General features: G+C 41.5%; 1 protein-coding gene across 1 annotated transcript in view; it reads left to right on the top strand.

Annotated features, from left to right (window-relative positions):
- The window catches only part of LOC140482418 (contactin-associated protein-like 5), a 1108772-nt gene that overhangs the window by 977769 nt on the left and 109773 nt on the right, over positions 1–21230 (top strand). Inside the window, exon 20 of the mRNA XM_072579902.1 lies at positions 4694–4827. Coding sequence (XP_072436003.1) covers positions 4694–4827 — 134 coding nt within the window. The remainder of the gene's footprint in view (positions 1–4693; positions 4828–21230) is intronic.

The following is a 21230-nucleotide window of genomic DNA, read 5'->3' as shown; positions in this document are numbered from 1 at the left end:
ATGCAAAATTCTCATTTAGTATCTCCCCCACCCCACTCCGGCCTATCACCCTCACCTTGACCTCCCTCCACCTATCGCATTCCCAACCCCCCCTCCCCCAAGTCCCTCCTCCCTATCTTAGCCTGCTGGACACACTTTCCTCATTCCTGAAGAAGGGCTGATGCCCGAAACGTCGATTCTCCTGTTCCTTGGATGCTGCCTGACCTGCTGCGCTTTTCCAGCAAGTGGAAAATTTTGCACCTTCTCTAGTAGGTACATCCACATACTGAATCAGAAAATTGTCTTGTACACACTTAACAAATTCCTCTCCATCTAATTCCTTAACACTATGGCAGTCCCAGTCTTTGTTTGGAAAGTTAAAATTCCCGACCATAACTACCCTATTATTCTTACAGATAGCTGAGATCTCCTTACAAGTTTGTTTCTCAATTTCCCTCTGACTATTGGGGGGTCTATAATACACTCCCAATAAGGTTTTCATCCCTTTCTTATTTCTCAATTCTACCCAAATAACGTCCCTGGATGTATTTCCGGGAATATCCTCCCTCAGCACAGTTGTAATGCTATCCCTTATCAAAAATGCTACTTCCCCTCCTCTCTTGCCTCCCTTTCTATCCTTCCTGTAGCATTTGTATCCTGGAACATTAAGCTGCCAGTCCTGCCCATCCCTGAACTATGTTTCTGTAATTGCTATGATAGCCCAGTCCCATGTTCCTAACCATGCCCTGAGTTCAACTGCCTTCCCTGTTAGTGCCCTTGCATTGAAATAAATGCAGTTTAATTTATTAGTCCTACCTTGTCCCTGCCTACCCAGCCAATGCCCTTAACATGGCAAAAAATTCCTAAAGCCACCCTTCAAATAACCATTGACGCTGAGCTGAGAAAGGAGACATTACGCCAAGTGGTCAGTAACTCCTTTTTAAGGTAGAGAGATTGGAAGGTGGGGAGAGTGTGGATGGGGGGAGTCCAGCCCTAAGTCTAAAGACCAAATCAACAGGGCAGAGAGTGTTCAGTTATCTCAGGGTGATGCTGGCCATGCAGAGGAAGACTCATCTTCAAGCTTTGGAGCCACCACCTCTGGTTAAGATCCAGCCTGTATTCTTGGACACAGGACATGATGGATAGAGTGAATAGTCAAGGTCTTTTCTCAGGGTAGGGGAGTCCAAAACTACAGAGAATAGGCTTGGGGTGAGATGGGAAAGATTTAAAACGGACCTCAAGGGCAACTTTTTCATCAGAGAGTGGTTGAGGCTGGTATAATTACAATGTTTAAAAGGCATCTGGATTGATATATAAATAGGAAGGGTTTAGAGGGATATGGGCCAAATGCTGGCAAATGGGACTAGATTAGTTTAGGATATCTGGTCAGCATGGATCAAAGGTTTGTTTGCATGCTGTACGTCTCTGTGACTTGATAACTGCGTTACAGTCTCAATCGGACATGTCTTGGTTTAAAAGTAGTGCAACTGCAGGAGACGAAAGAGAAAAGCTTAATGCATGAGCGACATTGTGGAGCAGGGAAAATTAATACAATATTATCCTACTTCAGGTTTCATTAATTTGTCTTTCCCTAATCAGACACTGGCATCTTGCCAAAACGGCGCCTGCTCGTTGTTCCAAATCATCTTTTATATTCTGACTGCGGGTCTGTCACAATTGATGTATCACCTGAATGATTTAAGAATTAATTTCTAAATTGTCAGAAAACAGAAGTGGATTTCCTCCCACCTTCCTTGTGACTCCTTGTTAATTACGGGCCCTTGTGAACTTTTGTGTGCACTGGTCTGTAAACCAAAAAATGCATGTTCATTCAAAAGCTATCCACTCAATCTTTCAATCAATGTTTGAATCTTTTATTCCAGTTGATACCTTGTCAAGATTTATATTTTTAAGCCTTCTCAAAACATGGGTAACAAAGGCGGGGTCACTGGACTTGAAATGTTAACTCTGTTTTCCCCTCCACAATAATATGTTAAGTAACTGGGCAAAAATTTGGTGAATGGGGTTTAATGTGGGAAAGTGTGAAGTTGTTAATTTTGTCAGGGAGAACAAAAGAACAATATTACTTCAAGGAAATCTGTAGAAAACTGCAACACAAAGGGACATGGGGGCAATTGTGCATGAAACACACAGAGCTCACACACATGCAGTAGGGAATCAGGAATGTTGTCCCTTATTTGAAGGAGTTTGGAGTACAGCTTACTGCAATTGTACAAGGTGCTGGTGAGACCACATCTGGAGTACTGTGAGCAGTTTTTGTCCCCTTATTTAAAGAGAAGTACTATTTTATGAGAGGCAGTTCAGAAAAGGTTGACTAAGATGAACCCTACTATGGAGGAATTGTCTAAATGAGCAAAGGTTAAACAGGTTGGGACTCTACTCATTGGAGTGTAGAAGATGTGATCTCATTGAAGCATGTAGAATTCTTGAGGGGCTTGGCAGCGTAAATGCTGAGAGGATCTTTTCCCCCATGGGAGAGTCTAGGACCAGAGGGCATAGTCTCAGAATTAAGGGTCACCAATTTAAGGCTGAAACGTGGAGAAATTTTTTTCTCTCAGGGATTTGTGAATCTTTGAAAGACCTTGACACAGGGAGTTGCTGGGCAGAATCCTTGTTGACACTGAAGGTTGAGATAAATTGATTCTTGATCGGTTGGGGAATCAGGGATTATGGGGGGAATGGGCAGGATTTGAATTGAACATAATATGATGCAGGACTGCTTCATTGACCATAATCTAGATGAAGGCACTTGACTCTTGTATCAAGAAGGAGTTAAATATAGTTCTGAAGGTTAAAGGGATCAAAATTGGAACAGGGGACCAAGTTCGATAATCAGCAATGATCATATTGAATGGTGGGGCAGGTTTGATGAGTTGAATGGCCTTTTCTTATTCATATCATTTGTGTGTTTGTATAGCTAATGGCACAGGCTTTTTTTCTCTCTCACTGAATGACCTGCTTCTCTTTGAAATTGCAAAATCCTGACCTTCTGGATGATTCCCTCTTTCTACTAAACTCGTTTTTGTCTGTCTGTCTGTCTCTCTCTCTCTCTCTCTCTCTCTCTCTGTGTTATTGGGTGTTGCTAGGCAACATTTCTTTCTTTCTTCTATTGGTTTCTGACCACTGAATCATTCACCTCAAGAATTATTAAAAACCTAACTTCAATGCACATAAACAAAACCTTAGACATCTCTTCACCACTCATAGAACTCTAAACTGAACTAAAACCAAGTCTCCCCCATGTTACTCCAGCATAGTAAAAAAGCATAAATCAAACCCAAAGCTGTGATGATTCTTCAATTTTAGAACCTGAGGTTTCAAATTGTAATGATAACATATCATGAGTTGCTAATAACTCAATCCCAATTAGTATTACATAAAGTTTGTTGGATTAAAATATATTTAAACACATTTAAGAAATAAAGGTATTTTACCCTCCCTGAAGTTTCTATATAGTCTCTGTCTCGCTCAAGTTTGAGAGCTGGATATTTGTTTAACAGGTGGGCAGCTTGAATTGGTAGAAAGACCCTCAAATATTGTGAACTTCAATCCAGGTGACTAAGTACAGGACTTACCCCTCAACCAGTGCATAGAGGGCACAGGGATGGTCAAGCTGATTAGAAACCAGCTGCAGCATAGATCAAATCCCATACCGTTGAAACCAAACCAGACTGGCCACTCGCCAATTGAGCCAATTATACGATCAACCCAAGGAGTGTGAGTTAATGTAACAACATGAAATTTTACATGCACATTGCTGTCTGGAGCTACAGATGGTAGAGACTTGAATTTTCTTTGAATCCACATAGCTGAACAGGAGTTTCTCCTACTCTCGTTGCCGGACATTGGACAGCATTGGAAGAATTTGAAGGTCAATACTTAACCTTTTGGGCCATACTATGAATGTATCATTGATCGACAAGTCCTTGCATAGACTTGAACCAGAGATTCTGGCTGAGGAGCTGGGCTGCCATTCATTGTGCTTCAAGATCATTCAAATTCCATTTTCAATTTTTGTTTTCATGTAATATAATGTGAATTATCATTTCCTATTGTGATTTCAAGCATTGTTCAAATGTGAAAAGATCAGATGCCCACGGCCTTATCAGTGAAACTGGGTACCATGCTCCAGGTTGCATCAATAACAAGTATAATGGTGTGATGAGTTGTAATACAATGAGGGTTCCCCAGCTCCCTGCAAGCTCAACACATAGTAGGACACGGTGAGCTAGGTCCAGATGGTGAGATAGGCCTCATACTGTTTAAAGATGATTAATTGAAAATCATCACCAATCTCAACTCAAGCATAAGGAAAAGAGATAAGTGGAGAAATTGGAGTCATCTTATGTAAAATGCTCAGTTCCCATTTTACATTATTACGAACAATCTAATGAAAACAACATATCTGTTTAGTCCGAGAATGAATTAGTGATAAGTTAGACAATGATTGTGACCCTCCTCAATAAGATAGCACAAAGATGTTCTGTCTGTTGCATTAGAGCTAGCATGTTTAATGGAGTGGTTTCAATAGGAGTTTTACCTGGTCTGCAGCTCTATTTGTCTGGTCTTCATGAGGCTTTCATTATTCCTATTCTTGTTGCAAGTCTTGGATTGATTCTTTCAGAAAATAAAAGGTCTCCTTTGCCTATAACATCTTGTCATTTCGATTAAATTTAATTAATTCTTGTTCCAGGGAGCCTCCATATCAGATACAAGCTGGATAATGATAAAGATGCAGATATCATCAACATCGATAGTGGAAAGCTGGCAAATGGACAACTCCACAGTGTGAAGATTGATCGAGAAGGGAGAGATGTCTATGTTCAGGTAATGTTTCCAGATGTTCAATCCAGAAAATTAAAAAATGACATAAGATAAAGATGATTTCCCATGAAATTTAGAAAGCAAGTTGTCGGATTAAGATTAAGGAAAGTTCCCTTGAAAATGAACAGAACAGAGTAAGTAAGGCAGTATCAAGCTGTTGACTGGACAACTAAGGGAAGATGAAAGTAAGAAGCACTGTCATTGTGGATGTAAATGAGACAATTCAATGTCTTCATTCCAACATGATAAAGGTGTATGATTAAACAAGTGTATTAATGGAAATGATAAGAGGAAGTTCACAGATTCAAAGCCTGGTGAAACAAAGCTCTAACAATGGGAGAAAGAAATATAGACCATAGAGGGCAACCTGTCAATTGCATGTTGGTGTTTGTATCTGATTCAAAGGATTAAAGGTGTTTATTAAACAGCCTCACTGTGGACAGCACGGTGGCTCAGTGGTTAGCACTGCTGCCTCACAGCACCAGGGTCACAGGTTCAATTCTAGCATTCTCCCCATATCTGTATGGGGATTGGCCATGCTAAATTGTTCATAATGTGAGGGAAATGGGTTACTCTTTGGAGGGTCAGTGTGGACTTGTTGGCCCAGAGGGCCTGTTTCCCCACAGTAAGTAATCTATATATGGAATGAGAAGGGCTTGGACATACATATGTCTCTCACTAATTTTGACAGTTTCCAATGTGCCTCTAATCAACCTCCCATTTTCTGCTTTGTAATCCTGAGATCATCCAAAACGTTGCTGCCCATGTCTTTACTTATACCAAATTTCTTTCACCTGTACCCCTTTCCACTATGACTTCTTCGATTTCTAGTCAACCAATGTCTCCGTTTTAAAATTCTTATCCTTGTTTCGAAATTGCCTCACTAAGTTGTGAAATCTAAGTCATACTGTGAGTAAATTGGAGTTTGAGGTTAATTTTATTTTTTCCCTACTCTCTGATGTATCTTTCCTTCCTTATTTGTTCCTCTTTCGGCCCTTGATTTCCTGAAGATTCACCTTATTTCCTTTACTAGCCTTATCCTGTTTCAATCTCCATTTTTATGCCTTGTTGCTTAAGGGGGCAGACTATATGGGGCACCAAGGCTCCTCTCACAACATGGGTGTGAGATCACACTTCCAGCAGATTTTGAGGCAAAGCCTTTTCATGTTTGGAGGGCAAGAGAAATAGTGAACTCATGAGACACTCCACAAGCTTCTCCTCTCCAGCAAATCTTGCATCAATATTCTTAGTTCAATAACTATAATGAAGGAAGGCATCAAGGTTAAACACTGTTGAATCATTCTATGCTTTGGTGTTAAAAGCCTACAAATGGTAGCATGTATAATAAAAAGTAGACAAATCTAATCAAATATACATAGCTACAGTTCCATATCTATATTAGACTACATGTCAGATGTGCTGATTGAAGTAATAATGCACCAAGTTGCTTCTTAATCTAATGCAACAAAATTCCTAAACAAGAAAAGTCTGGATGCATTGATTTATGTGAAAGAGATGCTGCAGATGTTATTAGTCAATGCTTAAGTCCCAGTATCTTTCACGTGGATAAAGAATTTAATCTATTTACATATACAGTTCTTTAGAAACACAATGGAGTTCTGCCATTGTCCAGTGATAATACAATTTGCTTAAAGAATTAAGACTTGCAAATGGCTATCCCTGATGTTTGATCTTTATTGCTAAGGATTTTAAATGTATTTACTTTTGTCTGCTTTCTATTGAGTCACAGGATTGTAAATGATGAGCAACAGGAGGGTTAACTAATGACACAGATACCCGGTTAGGGAATTTTCAAGATGGCAGCTTCTAAAGGCGAGTGGAAGTATTAAAGTGCTTCTAGTAGTCCTCATTAAAAATAAATGAAACATTCATAAGACTTAATCATTTGATGATCTAATGAAAATTATCTTCAAATGCTGTATAATGATTATGAGCAACTGGCCACTGATGAATCCCTTTCATGAAGAGAAACGTCATGAGTCACTTTTGTCATTTGCATTAGAAAGATTTTGACAGACTGTCACTTCCTTAAATAGACATTAATATAGTGTCTTATCACTTCAAGCAGTGAATTATTTCTTGGATGATAATGAGAGTTGCAGACAGTCAAATGAGCAATGTTCTGTATAACAACACTTCAAAAGTTCTTCATTGGCTTCAAATCACTTTAAGATGGCTTGAAGTGTTATACGTAAATTTGTTCTTTGTTTCTTTTTATGCATTACAATTTAGGGGTGATCACCAGGCTATCAAGACACATTCCTGTTGTTCCTCAAACTAGACATGGTTAACATTGGCCTTACTTAATTGTCATATTTCTCATGATTGAGAATATCCCAACAACCATTCTGAACATTTCCTGTTCTTAATGAAGAACTCAAGTGATACTTGAACCCCCATGAGTGTCGGTTTAGGTAATAACATCATCCAGTCTGAATTGGCAAGCTGTGGATTCTAACTATAGTGCAGAATTTGAGGGCACAATTTAGACCAACACTGAAGTGCAGTATTGAGGGGGGTGCAACATTTCACCTTTCAGTGTGACCCTGAACAGAATCTTCATCTGCTTGCTCAGGTGGATACAAGAGATGGCAAGTGTAAGATCATAAGCTTTAAGAGCAGAATTAAGCCATTTGGCCCATCAAGTCTGTCCCACCATTCGATCATGGCTGATATGTTTCTCGACCTCATTCTCCTAGCTTCTTCCCATAACCTTTGATTCCCTCGCTGATCAAGAACCTTTCTATATCATTCTTAAATGCACTCAATGAGTTGGGCCTTCATAGCCCTGTGCAGCAATGTGTTCCATCTGCCTCTTGCTGCAGGAATTCCTCCTCATCTCAGTTCTAATCATGGTGCAGGCACATAGGACAAAATGGCTTACTTTTGCACCTATTTTCTATGTAAAGGATCGTCCCTTCACTGTAAGGCTGTGCCCTTGGTCCTAGTCTCTCCTACTATTGGAAACATCTTTTTCATGTCCACTTTATCTCAGTGTTCTGTAAGTTTCAATTAGATACCCACCTCATCCTTCTAAATGCCGTCAAGTACTGACCCAGAATTCTCAACTCATATGACAAGCCAAAGAGTCATAGAGTTATGCAAAATGGAAACAGACCCTTTGGTCCAACTAGTGCATACCTGCCACGTTCCCAATCTAAACTAGTCCCACCTGCCTCCATTTGGCCCATATCCCTCCAATCTTTTCCTATTCATGTACTTCTCTAAATGTCTTTTAAACGTGTAACTGCACCTGCATCCACCACTTCCTCTGGCAGTTCATTCCACACACGAACCATTCTCTGTACTGAAAAGGTCACCCCTCATGTCCCTTTCAAATCTTTCTTGTCTCACGTTAAAACATATGCTCCCGAGTTTTGAACTCCTCCACTTTAGGGAAAAAACCTTTGCTATTCACTTTATCTATGCCACTCATGACTTTATTAATCTTTGTAAGCTCATCCCTTAACATCCTACACTCCAGTAAAAAAGGTCTCAGCCTATCCAGCCTATTTTTGTAACTCAAACCCTCCATTTCCAGGAACATCCTGGTAAATCTTTTCTGAACCATTTCCAGTTTAATAGTATCCTTCCTGTAGCAAGACGATAGAACTGCGCATGGTATTCCAGAAGAGGCCTCACCACAACCTCAACATGATATCCCAATTCCCAGAGGTTTGAGCAATGAAGGCAAGTTTGCTAAACACCTTCTTAACTACCCTATTTGTGATACAAATTTTAGCGTATTATACATCTGAACCCCTCGATCTCTCTGTTCTACAACACTACCCGGCACCCTATCATTAGTTGTATAAGTCTTGCTCTTGTTTGTCTTACCAAAATGCAATACATCACATTTGTCCAAATTAAACTCCATCTGCCACTCCTCAGCCCATTGGCCCAATTGATCAAAATATTTTTGTAATCTTGGATAACTTTCTTCACTATTCTCTATACCACCGATTTTGGTGCCATCCATAAACTTATTAACCATGCCTCCCATATTCTCATCCAAATCAGTGAGATGAATGGCAAACAAAAGTGGACCCAGTACCAATCCCTGTGGGACACCACTTGTCACAGGGTCTGAAAAATCATCCCTCTACCACCACCCTCTGTTTCCTACCATCAAGCATATTTTGTATCCAATTGCCAAGTTTACCCTGAATCCCATGTGATCTTACTTTACTAATTAGTCTACCATGCAGAATATTATCAAAGGCTTTACTGACGTCCAAGTAATCAACGTTGACCACTCTGCGCTCATCAATCATTGGTTATTTCCTCAAAGAACTCAATCCAGTTTGTGAGACATTATTTCCTCTACATTAAAACCCGTTATAGAAGGTACAAATATTTCTGCTAAGGGCCCTGCAATTACCTCCCTAAAATCCCCCAGTGTCCTGGGATACTTTTGATCAGATTCTGGAGATTTATCCACCTTTATATTTTCTAAGACCCCCAGCACTTCCTCTTGTGTCATATGAGTTGTTTTCAAAACATCGATATTTATTTCCCTGTGTTCTCTCACCTCCACAGTAAAAACTGACACAAAATATTCATTTAATATCTCTCCCATCTCCTGACGTTCAACACAAAATGAACATAGAACATAGAAAATTGCAGCACAGAACAGGCCCTTTGGCCCACAATATTGTGCTGAGGATCAATCCTAATGTAAAATAAAATACCTTAACATACGCGCCCCTCAATTCACTGCTATCCATGTGCATGTCCAGCAGTTGCCTAAATATCCATAATGACTCTGCTTCCACCACCACCGCTGCCAATGCATTCCATGCATTCACAACTCTCTGTGTAAAGAACCTTCCTCTGACGTCCCCTCTATACCTTTCTCCTAATGTCTTAAAATTATGACCCCTCGTGCCAGTCAATCCTGCCCTGGGGAAAAGTCTCTGACTATTGACTCTATCCATGCCTCTCATTATCTTGTATACCTCGATCAGGTCTCCTCTCTTTCTCCTTCTCTCGAAAGAAAAAAGTCCAAGCTTAGTCAACCTCTCTTTGTAAGGCAAGTCCTCCAGTCCAGGCAGCATCCTGGTAAACCTTCTTTGCACCGTCTCCAAAGCCTCTGTATCTTTCCTATAGTAGGGCGACCAGAACTGGACAAAATATTCCAAGTGTGGTCTCACCAGGGACTTGTAGAGCTGTAGCAAAACCTCACGGATGTTAAACTCGATCCCCCTGTTAATGAAAGCCAAAACATCATATGCTTTCTTAACAACCCTATCCACTTGGGTAGCAACTTTGAGGGATCTATGTCCTTGCACACCCAGATTCCTCTGTTCCTCCACACTGCCAAGAATCCTGTCTTTAATCATATATTCGAGTTTACCTTCCAAAATGCATCACTTCGCATTTATCCAGGTTGAACTCCATCAGCCATTTCTCAGCCCAGCTCTGCATTCTGTCTATGTCACGCTGGAGCCTGCAATAAACCTCAATACTATCAACAGCACCTCCAACCTTTGTGTCATCTGCCAATTTACTAACTCACCCCTCAACCTACTCATCCAAGTCATTAATAAAAACTACAAAGAACAGAGACCCAATAACAGAGCCCAGCGGGACCCCTCTCAACACTGACCTCCAGGCAGAATACTTTCCATCTACAACCACTCTCTGTCTTCTGTCAGCCAACCAATTCTGAATCCAGACAGCCAAACCTCCCTGTACCCCATATTTCTTGACTTTATGAATGAGCCTACCATAGGGAACCTTATCAAATGCCTTGCTGAAGTCCATATACACCACATCCACTGCTCGACCTTTTTCGACCTGTTTTGTCACCTCCTCAAAGAACTCAATAAGATTTGTGAGGCATGACCTGCCCCTCACAAAGCCATGCTGACTTCCAAATAGTTATAAATCCTATCCCTCAGAATTCTTTCCAAAACTTTGCTGACCACAGACGTAAAACTGACTGATATGTAATTGGCAGGGATTTCCCTATTACCCTTCTTGAAAAGAGAAACAGCATTTGCCTCCTTCTAATCCTCACGTATGAGTCCCATCGAGAGTGAGGAGGCAAATATCCTCACCACTGGCTTAGCAACCCCTCCTTTCTCACTTCCCGGAGCAGCCTAGGATAAACCTGGTCTGGCCCTGGGGACTTATCAATCTTAATGTTTGCTAAAATTTCCAGCACATCAACTTATCAATCTTGTTCAAGCCTGTATCCCAGCTCCTCAAAGTTTTCATTCACAAGGTCCCTTTCCTTAGTGAAAACTGAAACAAAAAACTCATTTAGGGCTTCCCCTATCTGCTCGGACTCCACGCACAAGTTCCCTACGTTGTCCCTGATCGGCCCTACCTTCTCCCTGATCATTCTCTTATTCCTCACGTATGAGTAAAATGCCTTTGGGTTCTCCCTAATCCTTCCTGCCATGCCCCACATGGCTCACCTCAGTCCATTTCTAAGTTCCTTTCTAGCAAGCCTGTAATCTTCTAACGCTGTGCTAGATCCTTGCTTCCTCCACCATATGTAAGCTGCCTTCTTCCTTTTAACAAGAAGCTCCTCTGTTCTCGTCATCCAAGGTTCCTTAATCTTACCCCATCTTACCTGTCTCAGAGGAACAAATTTGTGCATCACTAGCAACAACTGCTCCTTAAACAGTCCCCACATGTCTGCTGTGCCCTTTCTGTGGAGCATTTGCTCCCAGTCTGTACTTCCCAACTCCTGTCTGATAGCATCATAATTTCCTTTGCCCCAATTAAATATCGCCCCCTGGTAACTGCTCCTTTCCCTCTCCAAGGCTATGGTAAATTTGAGGCAGTTGTGATCACTGTCACCAAAGTGTTCTCCCAGTGTGAGATTTGTTACCTCGGCTGATTGCCGAGCACAAAATCCAAAATGGCCTCTCCCCTCATCGGTCTGTCTACATACTGAGTAAAGAAACCATCCTGAACACACGTGACAAAAACGGTTCCATCCAAATAATATGCACTAAGGAGGTTCCCAGTCAATATTGGGAAAGTTGAAATCAGGAGAAAAGTGAGGACTGCAGATGCTGGAGACCAGAGTTGAAAAATGTGATGCTAGAAAAACACAGCAGGCCAGGCAGCATCTGAGGAGCAGGAGAATCGATGTTTCGGGCATAAGCCCTTCTTCAGGAAATTGAAATCACCCATAGCAACAACACTGCCTACATCTGCATTTTTCCATAATCTGCCGGCCTATGTGTTCTTCAATCTCCCTACTGCTATTAGGGGTTCTGTAGAAAACCCCCAATGCGGTGGCTGTTCACTTGCTGTTCCAAATTTCCACTCATACTGACTCAATAGACAAACCTCCCTCAACAACCTTTGTTTCTGTAGATGTGATGCACTCTCTGATTAACAATGCTACACCCCATCCTCTTTTTCCAGCCTTCCAGTTCTTTTTAATCAGTCTAATCCCTGGAACATCAAGCAACCATTTCTGCCCTGTAAAATCCATTATGTCTCCGTTATGGCCACAACATCAAAGACCCAAGTACTGATCCATGCTGTAAGTTTGTCACTCTTATTTCTGACTTCATTGCTCTTAATGTACTATAGAATCTCTTTGGATTATTCTTAACCTTATCTGCCAAGGCCATCTCATATTCCCTCTTTGCTTCCCTGATTTCCCTCTTAAGAATGCCCCAACTCTCTTTGTAATCTTCAAGAGATTCATTTGATCCCAGTTATCATAAACCTCCTCTGTACATCCTCCAAGGCCAGCACATCCTTCCTTAGATAGGGTGCCCAAACTGCTCACAATATTCCATAAGATGTCGGGCCAGAAATAGGCCATTCAGCCCATCCAGTCACTCTGCCATTCGATGAGATCATGGGTGATCGGATAATCTTCAATTCCTCTTTCCTGCCTCTTCCCCATAAAACCTGATTGACTTAATGATTAATAATCAGTCCTTCACAGCCATGAACGGACTTAATAACTGAGCCTCAATGGCTCGCTGTGCTACTTTCACCATACTCACGTCGTTCTGTGGTTTGTGATATCAGTTTGTGGCTCATCGCATTGCAGTTCGCGTTCTCAATCCACGCCTTTTGTCCTCCCCCACTCAGCTCTTGTCCTGGAATGTTCACATCTTTCAGTAAGTCCAATTTAAGCACCTCTTCCCCACTTTGCGCATAATTTCCATTTTGAAACAATTTCCACCAGTGCTCACTCAGAACTTACTCAGTGTTGTACTACACAGCCGAGGTCCCAAACTGCTGCTGTTCCCCCACTAACCATGCACTTTACTGCTTCCACTAACTCTATGGTTTGTTCGATTTATAAAAGAAAAATGTGTACTTAGTTCAGCCTGGGACTCCAGCCGGGACAATTAATCTTCTGCGTAGTTCCTCCCCATGTCGCTAAAGATCATAGCCACCTTTTCTCAAATTGCCTTAGTAAATGTAAATCACATCCACTGTTATAATAGCAGGGGGCAAGGAATTCAAGGCTCCAGCTACACAGAGATGCCAATTAGACTAGTTTGCAAAGAAGATAATTAAACTGAATCTGCAGATTCAAAAATGGGAAATGGTGATCTTCTCAGTACATAAATAAATATGTATTCAAGTGCAAAGGGATTATAATTCATTCCCTGACCTCTTTATTCCAATGTCAAGTGCAAATTAGCATCCAGTTTAACAGTAAATCTGCAAATTGGAATTGTGTAGCTCAGGGATTATGCATTCTTTGAGTAGTGAGATAGGCTGAGATAAAGAGGTTTCTAGTCTTTTAGGGGATCAGAGGATATGGGGAGCATGATTCCTGTTTCTTATGTTCTTCAACGTGCAAGATTAACAGTACCTGACACAACACCATTTTAATATTTTAATGTGGCAAGCAAATATTCAAAACTTACAGATCGATGCACTGCATGTAAGGAGTCAAGGGCATAATGTTAATGTCACTGAGCTAGTAACTCAGAAACCTAGTCGAATGCTCTTGGATATATAATAATATTAGGGCTTTAAGAGGTGTATTTTGCCCTGGTTTTGTTTTTATGAGGAAAGGTTGTGACAGAGGTGCCAGGTAAATTAGATTAGATTAGATTCCCGACAGTATGGAAACAGGCTCTTCGGCCCAACAAGTCCACACCGACCCTCCGAAGAGTAACCCAACCAGACTCGTTCCCCTACCCTATATTTACCCTTGACTAACGCACCCAACACTATAGGTAATTTAGCATGGCCAGTTCACCTGACCTGTACATCTTTGGATTTTGAGAGGAAACCAATGTACCTGGAGGAAACCCACGCAGGCACGGGGAGAATGTGCAAACTCCACACAGACAGTCGCCCAACTCGGGAGTTGAACCTGGAGGCAGCAGTGCTAACCACTGAGCCACTGTGCCACCCTGAGTCTGCTTCAAAGTCCATAAACAGCTTGTGAGGCTTTGGGATTTATTTTTTCTGAGATTGGAACAATAGATGCAACCTGAATGGGTGGGCTCAAATTCGCACAGAACTAGGATGTTTAGTTTTAGTTTTTCAGTAGCAGTTGCTGGGGTCTTAAAGCTGGGGTTTGGAAGCTGCAATACATCTCTCCCTGCTAATCTCTCTCTCTCCCAGAATTTTCACTTGATATTTTTCATCCTGGACTGGAAAATTGCCTGTGAGACAATCTATGTTACTGAATTTTGCCTTTTGCCAAGTGTATGTTTATGGGATGTTACTATGTTGCAACAGTTAATTAGTAGTAGCTAATATATCTATTATTTTGTTAAGCATTTTGATCGAGTTACAGTTAAGCCAATTCTTTTCTTTTCCTTTTATTTTGTCTGTATTTTAGCAGTAGTATAAATTAAAGTGTGTTTTACTTAATATCGAGCATTTTGACCAATCTAATTGCATCAGGAACACAACACATGACACTTACCTTTAAAATAAGAAAAAGTTAGAGTCTAGACTTTCTTCTGAATATATTTTGAGTCAGTTTGATTTAGTCTATAACAGGTTCAAAACTTACCCATGGTGGATAAATTCAATTAAAAATCTGGCCAAATGGCAACTACATGACCAATAACGGAACAATATCTGTCATCCTCTTACCCTGTGTGACCTCCGCGTGACTCCAGACCCACAACAATGTGGTTGACTCTTAATTGTCCTCTGGGCAATTAGGGGTGGGGAGTTAAGGCTGGTCCAGCCTGTGATGCCCACATTCCATGAAAGAATAAGAAAAAAACACCATGTGCCTCTCAACCCATGGTAATATGGCTGACTCTTAACAGCCCTCTGAAATAGCCCTACCAAACCAACTCAGATCAATGGGCATTTATACTTGGGCAATAAATGCTGGTGCAGCAGTACCCTCATCCTATGAGCACGTAAATAAAAAGGAAACAGTGCAAGAAAGTGGCATTGAGGTAGATCGAAATGACTGGTGGGACAAGCTGGACAGTCTAATTGTATCTTCCTAATTGTGCTGAGTTGAATATAGCTCCAGTTAAGAAGAATACTCATACTCAAAATGTTAACTCTACAGTGTTTCTCTCCCCACAGAAACAGCCAAACCTGCTGGGTTTCTCCTGCACTTGCTGTTTCTACTTCTGTTTGCTTTTGCCTGCATCAGTGTAAGCTTTTACTTCAGCTTTGCAGCGCACAATGAAACCTGAATGTGTCAGTTGTAATTTATCTCTACGTCAGTGCAGTATAACTTCAGTCTGAAACAAGAAGATAAATTGCTGTATTTGTTTTGGATTTACAGCATCTGCAGTTCTTTTGCTTTTTATAACTTCAGTTTGCGTGCTTTCATGTAAGAACAAGGGACAAATTCTCAACAACTTCTGAGTAAACGTTGGCTGAGTGCATTTATCTGAATTTTTGTTCATGACAAGTATGGTGACTGTAAACACTAACTGCTGAACACAACGTGAGCAAACTGAAACCAGACGAGCAGTGTAGTTTTTGCACAGATAACACATTCATTTTTGCATGGATAAGGCACTTCTATAGGTGCAGCTGATGGTGGGGTCCCTCAAGGATGGAGTGACAGACACCACGTCTTTCCTGAGTGGATGTGTTCTGCGCTGAAGCCTGTTAGGAAAACAAACACTCGCTAAAGTGGAATATAAAAGACATCATTAAAATAATTCATCAATCTAGGTCCTGAGCCTTTTGCGATTTATGACACTCAGAGAGATGCTGCCTTTGCTCGGAGCTGCTTCATCACATAACCTCAGTTTAGTTTTTAATTGACTGCCGAAAACATCCTTCTGAAAGGACAAATCTATTGGCTTATCACCAGCAAATCCTATTTACAAAGCCACTGGCACTTCACTGCTAATATTTACACCATTAAAGCCTTATTGTGTAGAAGCAGGCCATTCAGCCCATCAAGTCCACAGCAACCCTGCGAAGGGCATCCCGCCCAGTCTAATCCACCTATCCTGCATATCCCTGGACACCAAAGGCAATTTCCACTGCCAATCCACTGAAGCTGCAGATCATCGTACTGTGGGAGGAAACCAGAGCATCCGGAGGAAACCTGCACAGACACAAGAAGAATGTGGCTGGAATTAAACCCAGGTCCCTGGCATTGTGAGGCAGCAGTACTAACCACTGTGCCACCCTAGTTCATCACCAAAGTGCAGTGTGACACCATATTATGCAGCAAGCCTGCTTGGGTTTTGAGCACTTTACGGTCTCATTGTGAGTATCCTTTTTTTGAAAAAAGTAATCGCTCCTTAAAATGGATAACACTGCAGTAAAAGGAAGACAGTTTCCAATATTCGGTTTTTGATTATTCAGGGCTCATGGTAACAGATTGCAAGCATCTGCATTTATATAGTGCCTTTTCAGGATCTCCAGAGGTGCTATACAGCCAATACAATCCTAATAGATGGGCAGTAGTTGCATGGGAGCACTACCATCTGCATGTTCCCATCCAAATCTCTCACCAACCTGACATGGAAATATATTGTGGTCTGCCCTACGTTGAGGAAATGAAATGCAGAAATGAAATGAACTGCTTTGCAAAGCACCTACGTTCTGCCACAAAAAAGACCCTGAGCTTCCAATTGCCTGCCACTTCAACATCCGACTGGCCAACATTCCACTCTCAGGCTCGCTGCAGTGCTCCAGTGAGCGCGGCGCAAGCCAGAAGAACAACACCTCATTTTCTGCTTGGGAACTCTACAGCCTTCAATGCTGAGTTCAAGAATTTTAGGGTTTGAGGCCCTGTCCTTACCCCAACCACCACATACCAGGGCGGCACAGTGGCTCAGTGGTTAGCACTGTAGCCTCACAGCGCCAGGAACCCGGGTTCAATTCACACCTTAGGCAACTGTCTGTGTAGAGTTTGCACGTTCTCGCCGTGTCTGCATGGGTTTCCTCCTGGTGCTCGGGTTTCCTCCCACAGTCCAAAGATGTGCAGATTTGGTGAATTGACCAGGCTAAATTGCCCATAGTGTTAGGTGGATTAGTCAGGGGTAAGTTTCCCTGACTTAAGTCTTTGTATCATTGATGAGCCTGGTGTGAGTTTCCCTTCGGAGGGTTGGTGTGGACTTGTTGGGCCGAAGGGCCTGTTTCCACACTGTAGGTAATCTAAAAAAAAACCAAGCCTTGTCATCACACAGGTAAAAACAATGACTGCAGATGCTGAAAACCAAATACTGGATTAGTGGTGCTGGAAGAGCACAGCAGTTCAGGCAGCATCCAACGAGCAGCGAAATTGACGTTTCGGGCAAATCCTGATGAAGGGCTTTTGCCCAAAACGTCGATTTCGCTGCTCGTTGGATGCTGCCTGAACTGCTGTGCTCTTCCAGCACCACTAATCCAGTACTTGTCATCACACAGGCTGCGACCACACAGCACCCATTGTCAGTCACTAATGGTCCCCATTAGCAGCAGTTCATTCCCCCAGACTGACCTTTAACCATTCCTTTGTCTGTCTAACTGTTTTTCTCTCTCTTTGGGCTTTGTCTGTTGCTATAGTATTAAGACCTGAAGAATCAAAAGCTGAATATCATTCTGCAACAAAGCTATTCATTTTAATGAGGACTCTTTTTTTCAAGAGATGTTCCTTTAATGACAGTATTGTTTACGCTCATCCCTCCCCACACCCAACCTTCTGTAAAAATATCAACATTTCCCCAGCTATCATCAGTTCTGAGTAAGGGTCATTCAACCCAAAATGTTAATTTTGTTTTCTCTCCACAGATGCTGCCAGATCTAATCAGTTTTCAAAGCAATTTCTGTTTTTTTTATTTTTGTTTATGATTTTCAGCATCAACTATGCTTTGGGTTTTTTTTTGGAAATATACTTTGGGTTAAAATCCTGGAACACCTTTGCCAACAGCACAATGGGGGCCTCTAGAGCCCAGGAACAGCAGTGGTTCAGGAAGACATCTCACCACTACCTTCTCCAAGAAGGGCAATAAATTCTAGGCTCATCAATGATACAAAGACTTGAAGAAGGGTCATATCAGACTCAAAATGCCAACTCTGTTTTTCTCTCTCTGCAGATGCTGCCAGACCAGTTGAGTTTCTCCATTATAGACTTGTGCAGCACAGAAACAGACCCTTCGGTCCAACTCATCCATGCTGACCAGATATCCTAAATTAATCTAGTCCCATTTGCCAGCACTTGGTCATTATCCCTCTAAATTCTTCCTATTCATATACCCATCCAGATGCCTTTTAAATGTTGTAATTCTACCAGCCTCTACCATTTCCTCTGGCAGCACATTCCATACACACACCATCCTCTGTGTGAAAATGTTGCCCCCTTAGGTCCCTTTAAAATCTTTCCCCTCTCACCTTAAACCTGTGCCCTCTAGTTTGGACTCCACCACCCCAGGGAAAAGATCTTGGGAGGTTTCACTTTCTCAGGCTTTCATTCAGAATCATAGCAGTACTCTTTATGTGATGAAGCAAAAATCATTGTTGTGATGCAGAAAATGTGGCAGTCAATTTGCTAAAAGCAAGCTTTCACATCAGCATTGTGATAGCAGTCCAACAAACTGTTACAACAATGTTTGTCGAAGGACAAATATTAAAGGGGCTACTTAGGGGTAACTCCCCTGCCTTTCCTCTAAATGGAGGTCATGGCTTCTTGAAGAGGTCAGATGGGCTTTGGATGACTGCATGAATGAAATGGAAGATGGCACCTCCAACAGTGCGCACTCCTTCAGTACTACACTGGAGCATCAGCCTAAACTTTGAGCTTACGTTCATGGACTGACACTTTAAATCACAACTTTCTCACTCAAAGGCACATCCCAGCCACTGAGCCAAGACGATATCCTTGACTCTTAAGATTCTACAGCAATCTTCCCCTTTGTGTCTGATTCTGGCAAATTCAGATTTGGTGTTATGGGGTTTACCTTGAGCAAATAAGTGAATTGAAATGTTAGTGATGTTATCATCAGAGAATTTTTCTGTGATTAGACATTTCATCTGATCGAACCAAACATGGAACAATGAACTGTGTCTGATTTTATTTTATATGCTTTTGACATAGTGGTTTCTGCACTTATTTTAATAAATATTTCCTTTCACATGATAAAGAACATTATTGGGACAAATATCTATGGGTGTGTGTGTGTATGTTAATACTGAGTCTGAAGTAGGAGAGATAAAAATAAGCCAGCTGAGATCCAAACATTAACCAGGAATGCCTCAGGCACGGTTTGTTCCAGCTTTTGTATGTTAGTCCAGCTCCCTCATATTCTATGGCTCGATAATTCTTTACAGCCATTTGACCTAATGATTTGCCCAGCTTCCACTAATTAGCTACATATAAAGTGATGAATAACAAAAATCTCTCCTTAAAGCCAATGTTGACTAAACTTTATTGAGGTGTTGGAAATGTGAAACACACTGCCTTGATTGAGTTTTTTGAAGCAGCGATTGTTATGGACCAGGCCAGACCCGCTCAAAACATTTCGATAAAGCAGTCCAGACCCTAATGTTTCTCATTGTTTTTAGCAGATGAAAGCATATTCCGGGAGCAACACAGTTGGTCAAACCACTCGGTTTTAAACAAAACAGAATTTATTTACACACTAACAAAAGAGAAACAAACTTAGAATAACGAAATTATTTAAAGACCCAACCAACACAAGAATGCAACTTAACAAAGAGCTATTCCGATTTCCGTTAACGTCCCATAAACTCAGCCCTTGGCAAAAAGGTAAATTCAAACACAGATTCTTACACGAGAGAGATTGCACACAGAAAGAGAGAGAGAGAGAGAGAGAGAGAGAGGGGGAAAGAGAGAGAGAGAGAGAGAGAGAGGGAGAGACAGCCAGCAAACATCTGTTGGACCTGGGAATGTTTCCCCCCCAATAGGTTTCTTTGATCAGTAGCTCCAAACTGATACTGCTTGCTAAAACCAAAACCAAACCAAACCAGAAAAAACTCTGAATTGGGAAAACTGCCCCCCCCCCCCCACTTTCATTGTATAAATTTTTTAAATAAAACTTAAAAGCCTTTTTAGGAAGATATTTCCTGACATATCTGAACCTCTGCCTTTACAACCCATCAGAAAAGAAAACAAGGACAACAATACCTTGTTACAGGAGCAGCATCACATGACAAAAAGGATTAATGAGGGCAGAGCAGTGTATATGATCTGAATGGGCTTCACTAAGGCATTCAACAAGGTTCTGCATGGTAGACTGGTTAACAAGGTTATGAGAACATGAATAAGGTAAATAGACAAGGTCTTTTCCCTACAGTAGGGGAGTCCAAACTAAGGGCATAGGTTTAAGATAAGAGGTCAAAGATTTAAAAGAGACCTAAGGGGCATTTTTTTCATGCAGAGGGAGGTTGTTTATGGAATGAGCTGCCAGAGGAAGTGGTAGAGGCTGGTACAATTACAACATTTAAAAGGGACATGGATGGGTAAATGAATAGGAAGGGTTTGGAGGGATATGGACCAAATGATGGAAAATGAGACTAGATGAATTTTGGATATCTGTTCAGTATGGATGGAAGGCTCTGTTTCTGTCCTGTACATCTCTATGACTTTATTATTCTATATGGCGTAGTTCCCATTACTGAATCCCCCACTATCAATATTCCGTGGGTTACCATTGACCAGAAACTCAACTGGACAGTTGTATAAGCATAATGGCTATAAGAGCAAGTCAGAGGCTAGGTATACTGCATCTCCTGACTCCTCAAAGCCTATCCACCATCTACAAGGCACATGTTAGTAGTGTGATGGAATACTGCCTACTTACCTGGATGAATGCAGCCCGAACAAAACTCAAGAAGCTTGACACCATCTAGGACAAAGTAGCCTGCTTGATTAGGACCATATCCATAAGCATTCATTGCTTTCCCCACTGATACTTGGTAGCAGCAGTGTCTACTACCTACAAGTTGTACCACAGAAATTCACCAAAGTCCCTTGAACAGCACCTTTCAAACCC

This window comes from Chiloscyllium punctatum, chromosome 10 (assembly GCF_047496795.1).
Source record: "Chiloscyllium punctatum isolate Juve2018m chromosome 10, sChiPun1.3, whole genome shotgun sequence".
Classification (NCBI taxonomy): Eukaryota; Metazoa; Chordata; class Chondrichthyes; order Orectolobiformes; family Hemiscylliidae; genus Chiloscyllium; species Chiloscyllium punctatum.
The sequence above is the reverse complement of the archived record's forward strand: the minus strand, read 5'-3'. Positions and strand labels throughout refer to the sequence as shown.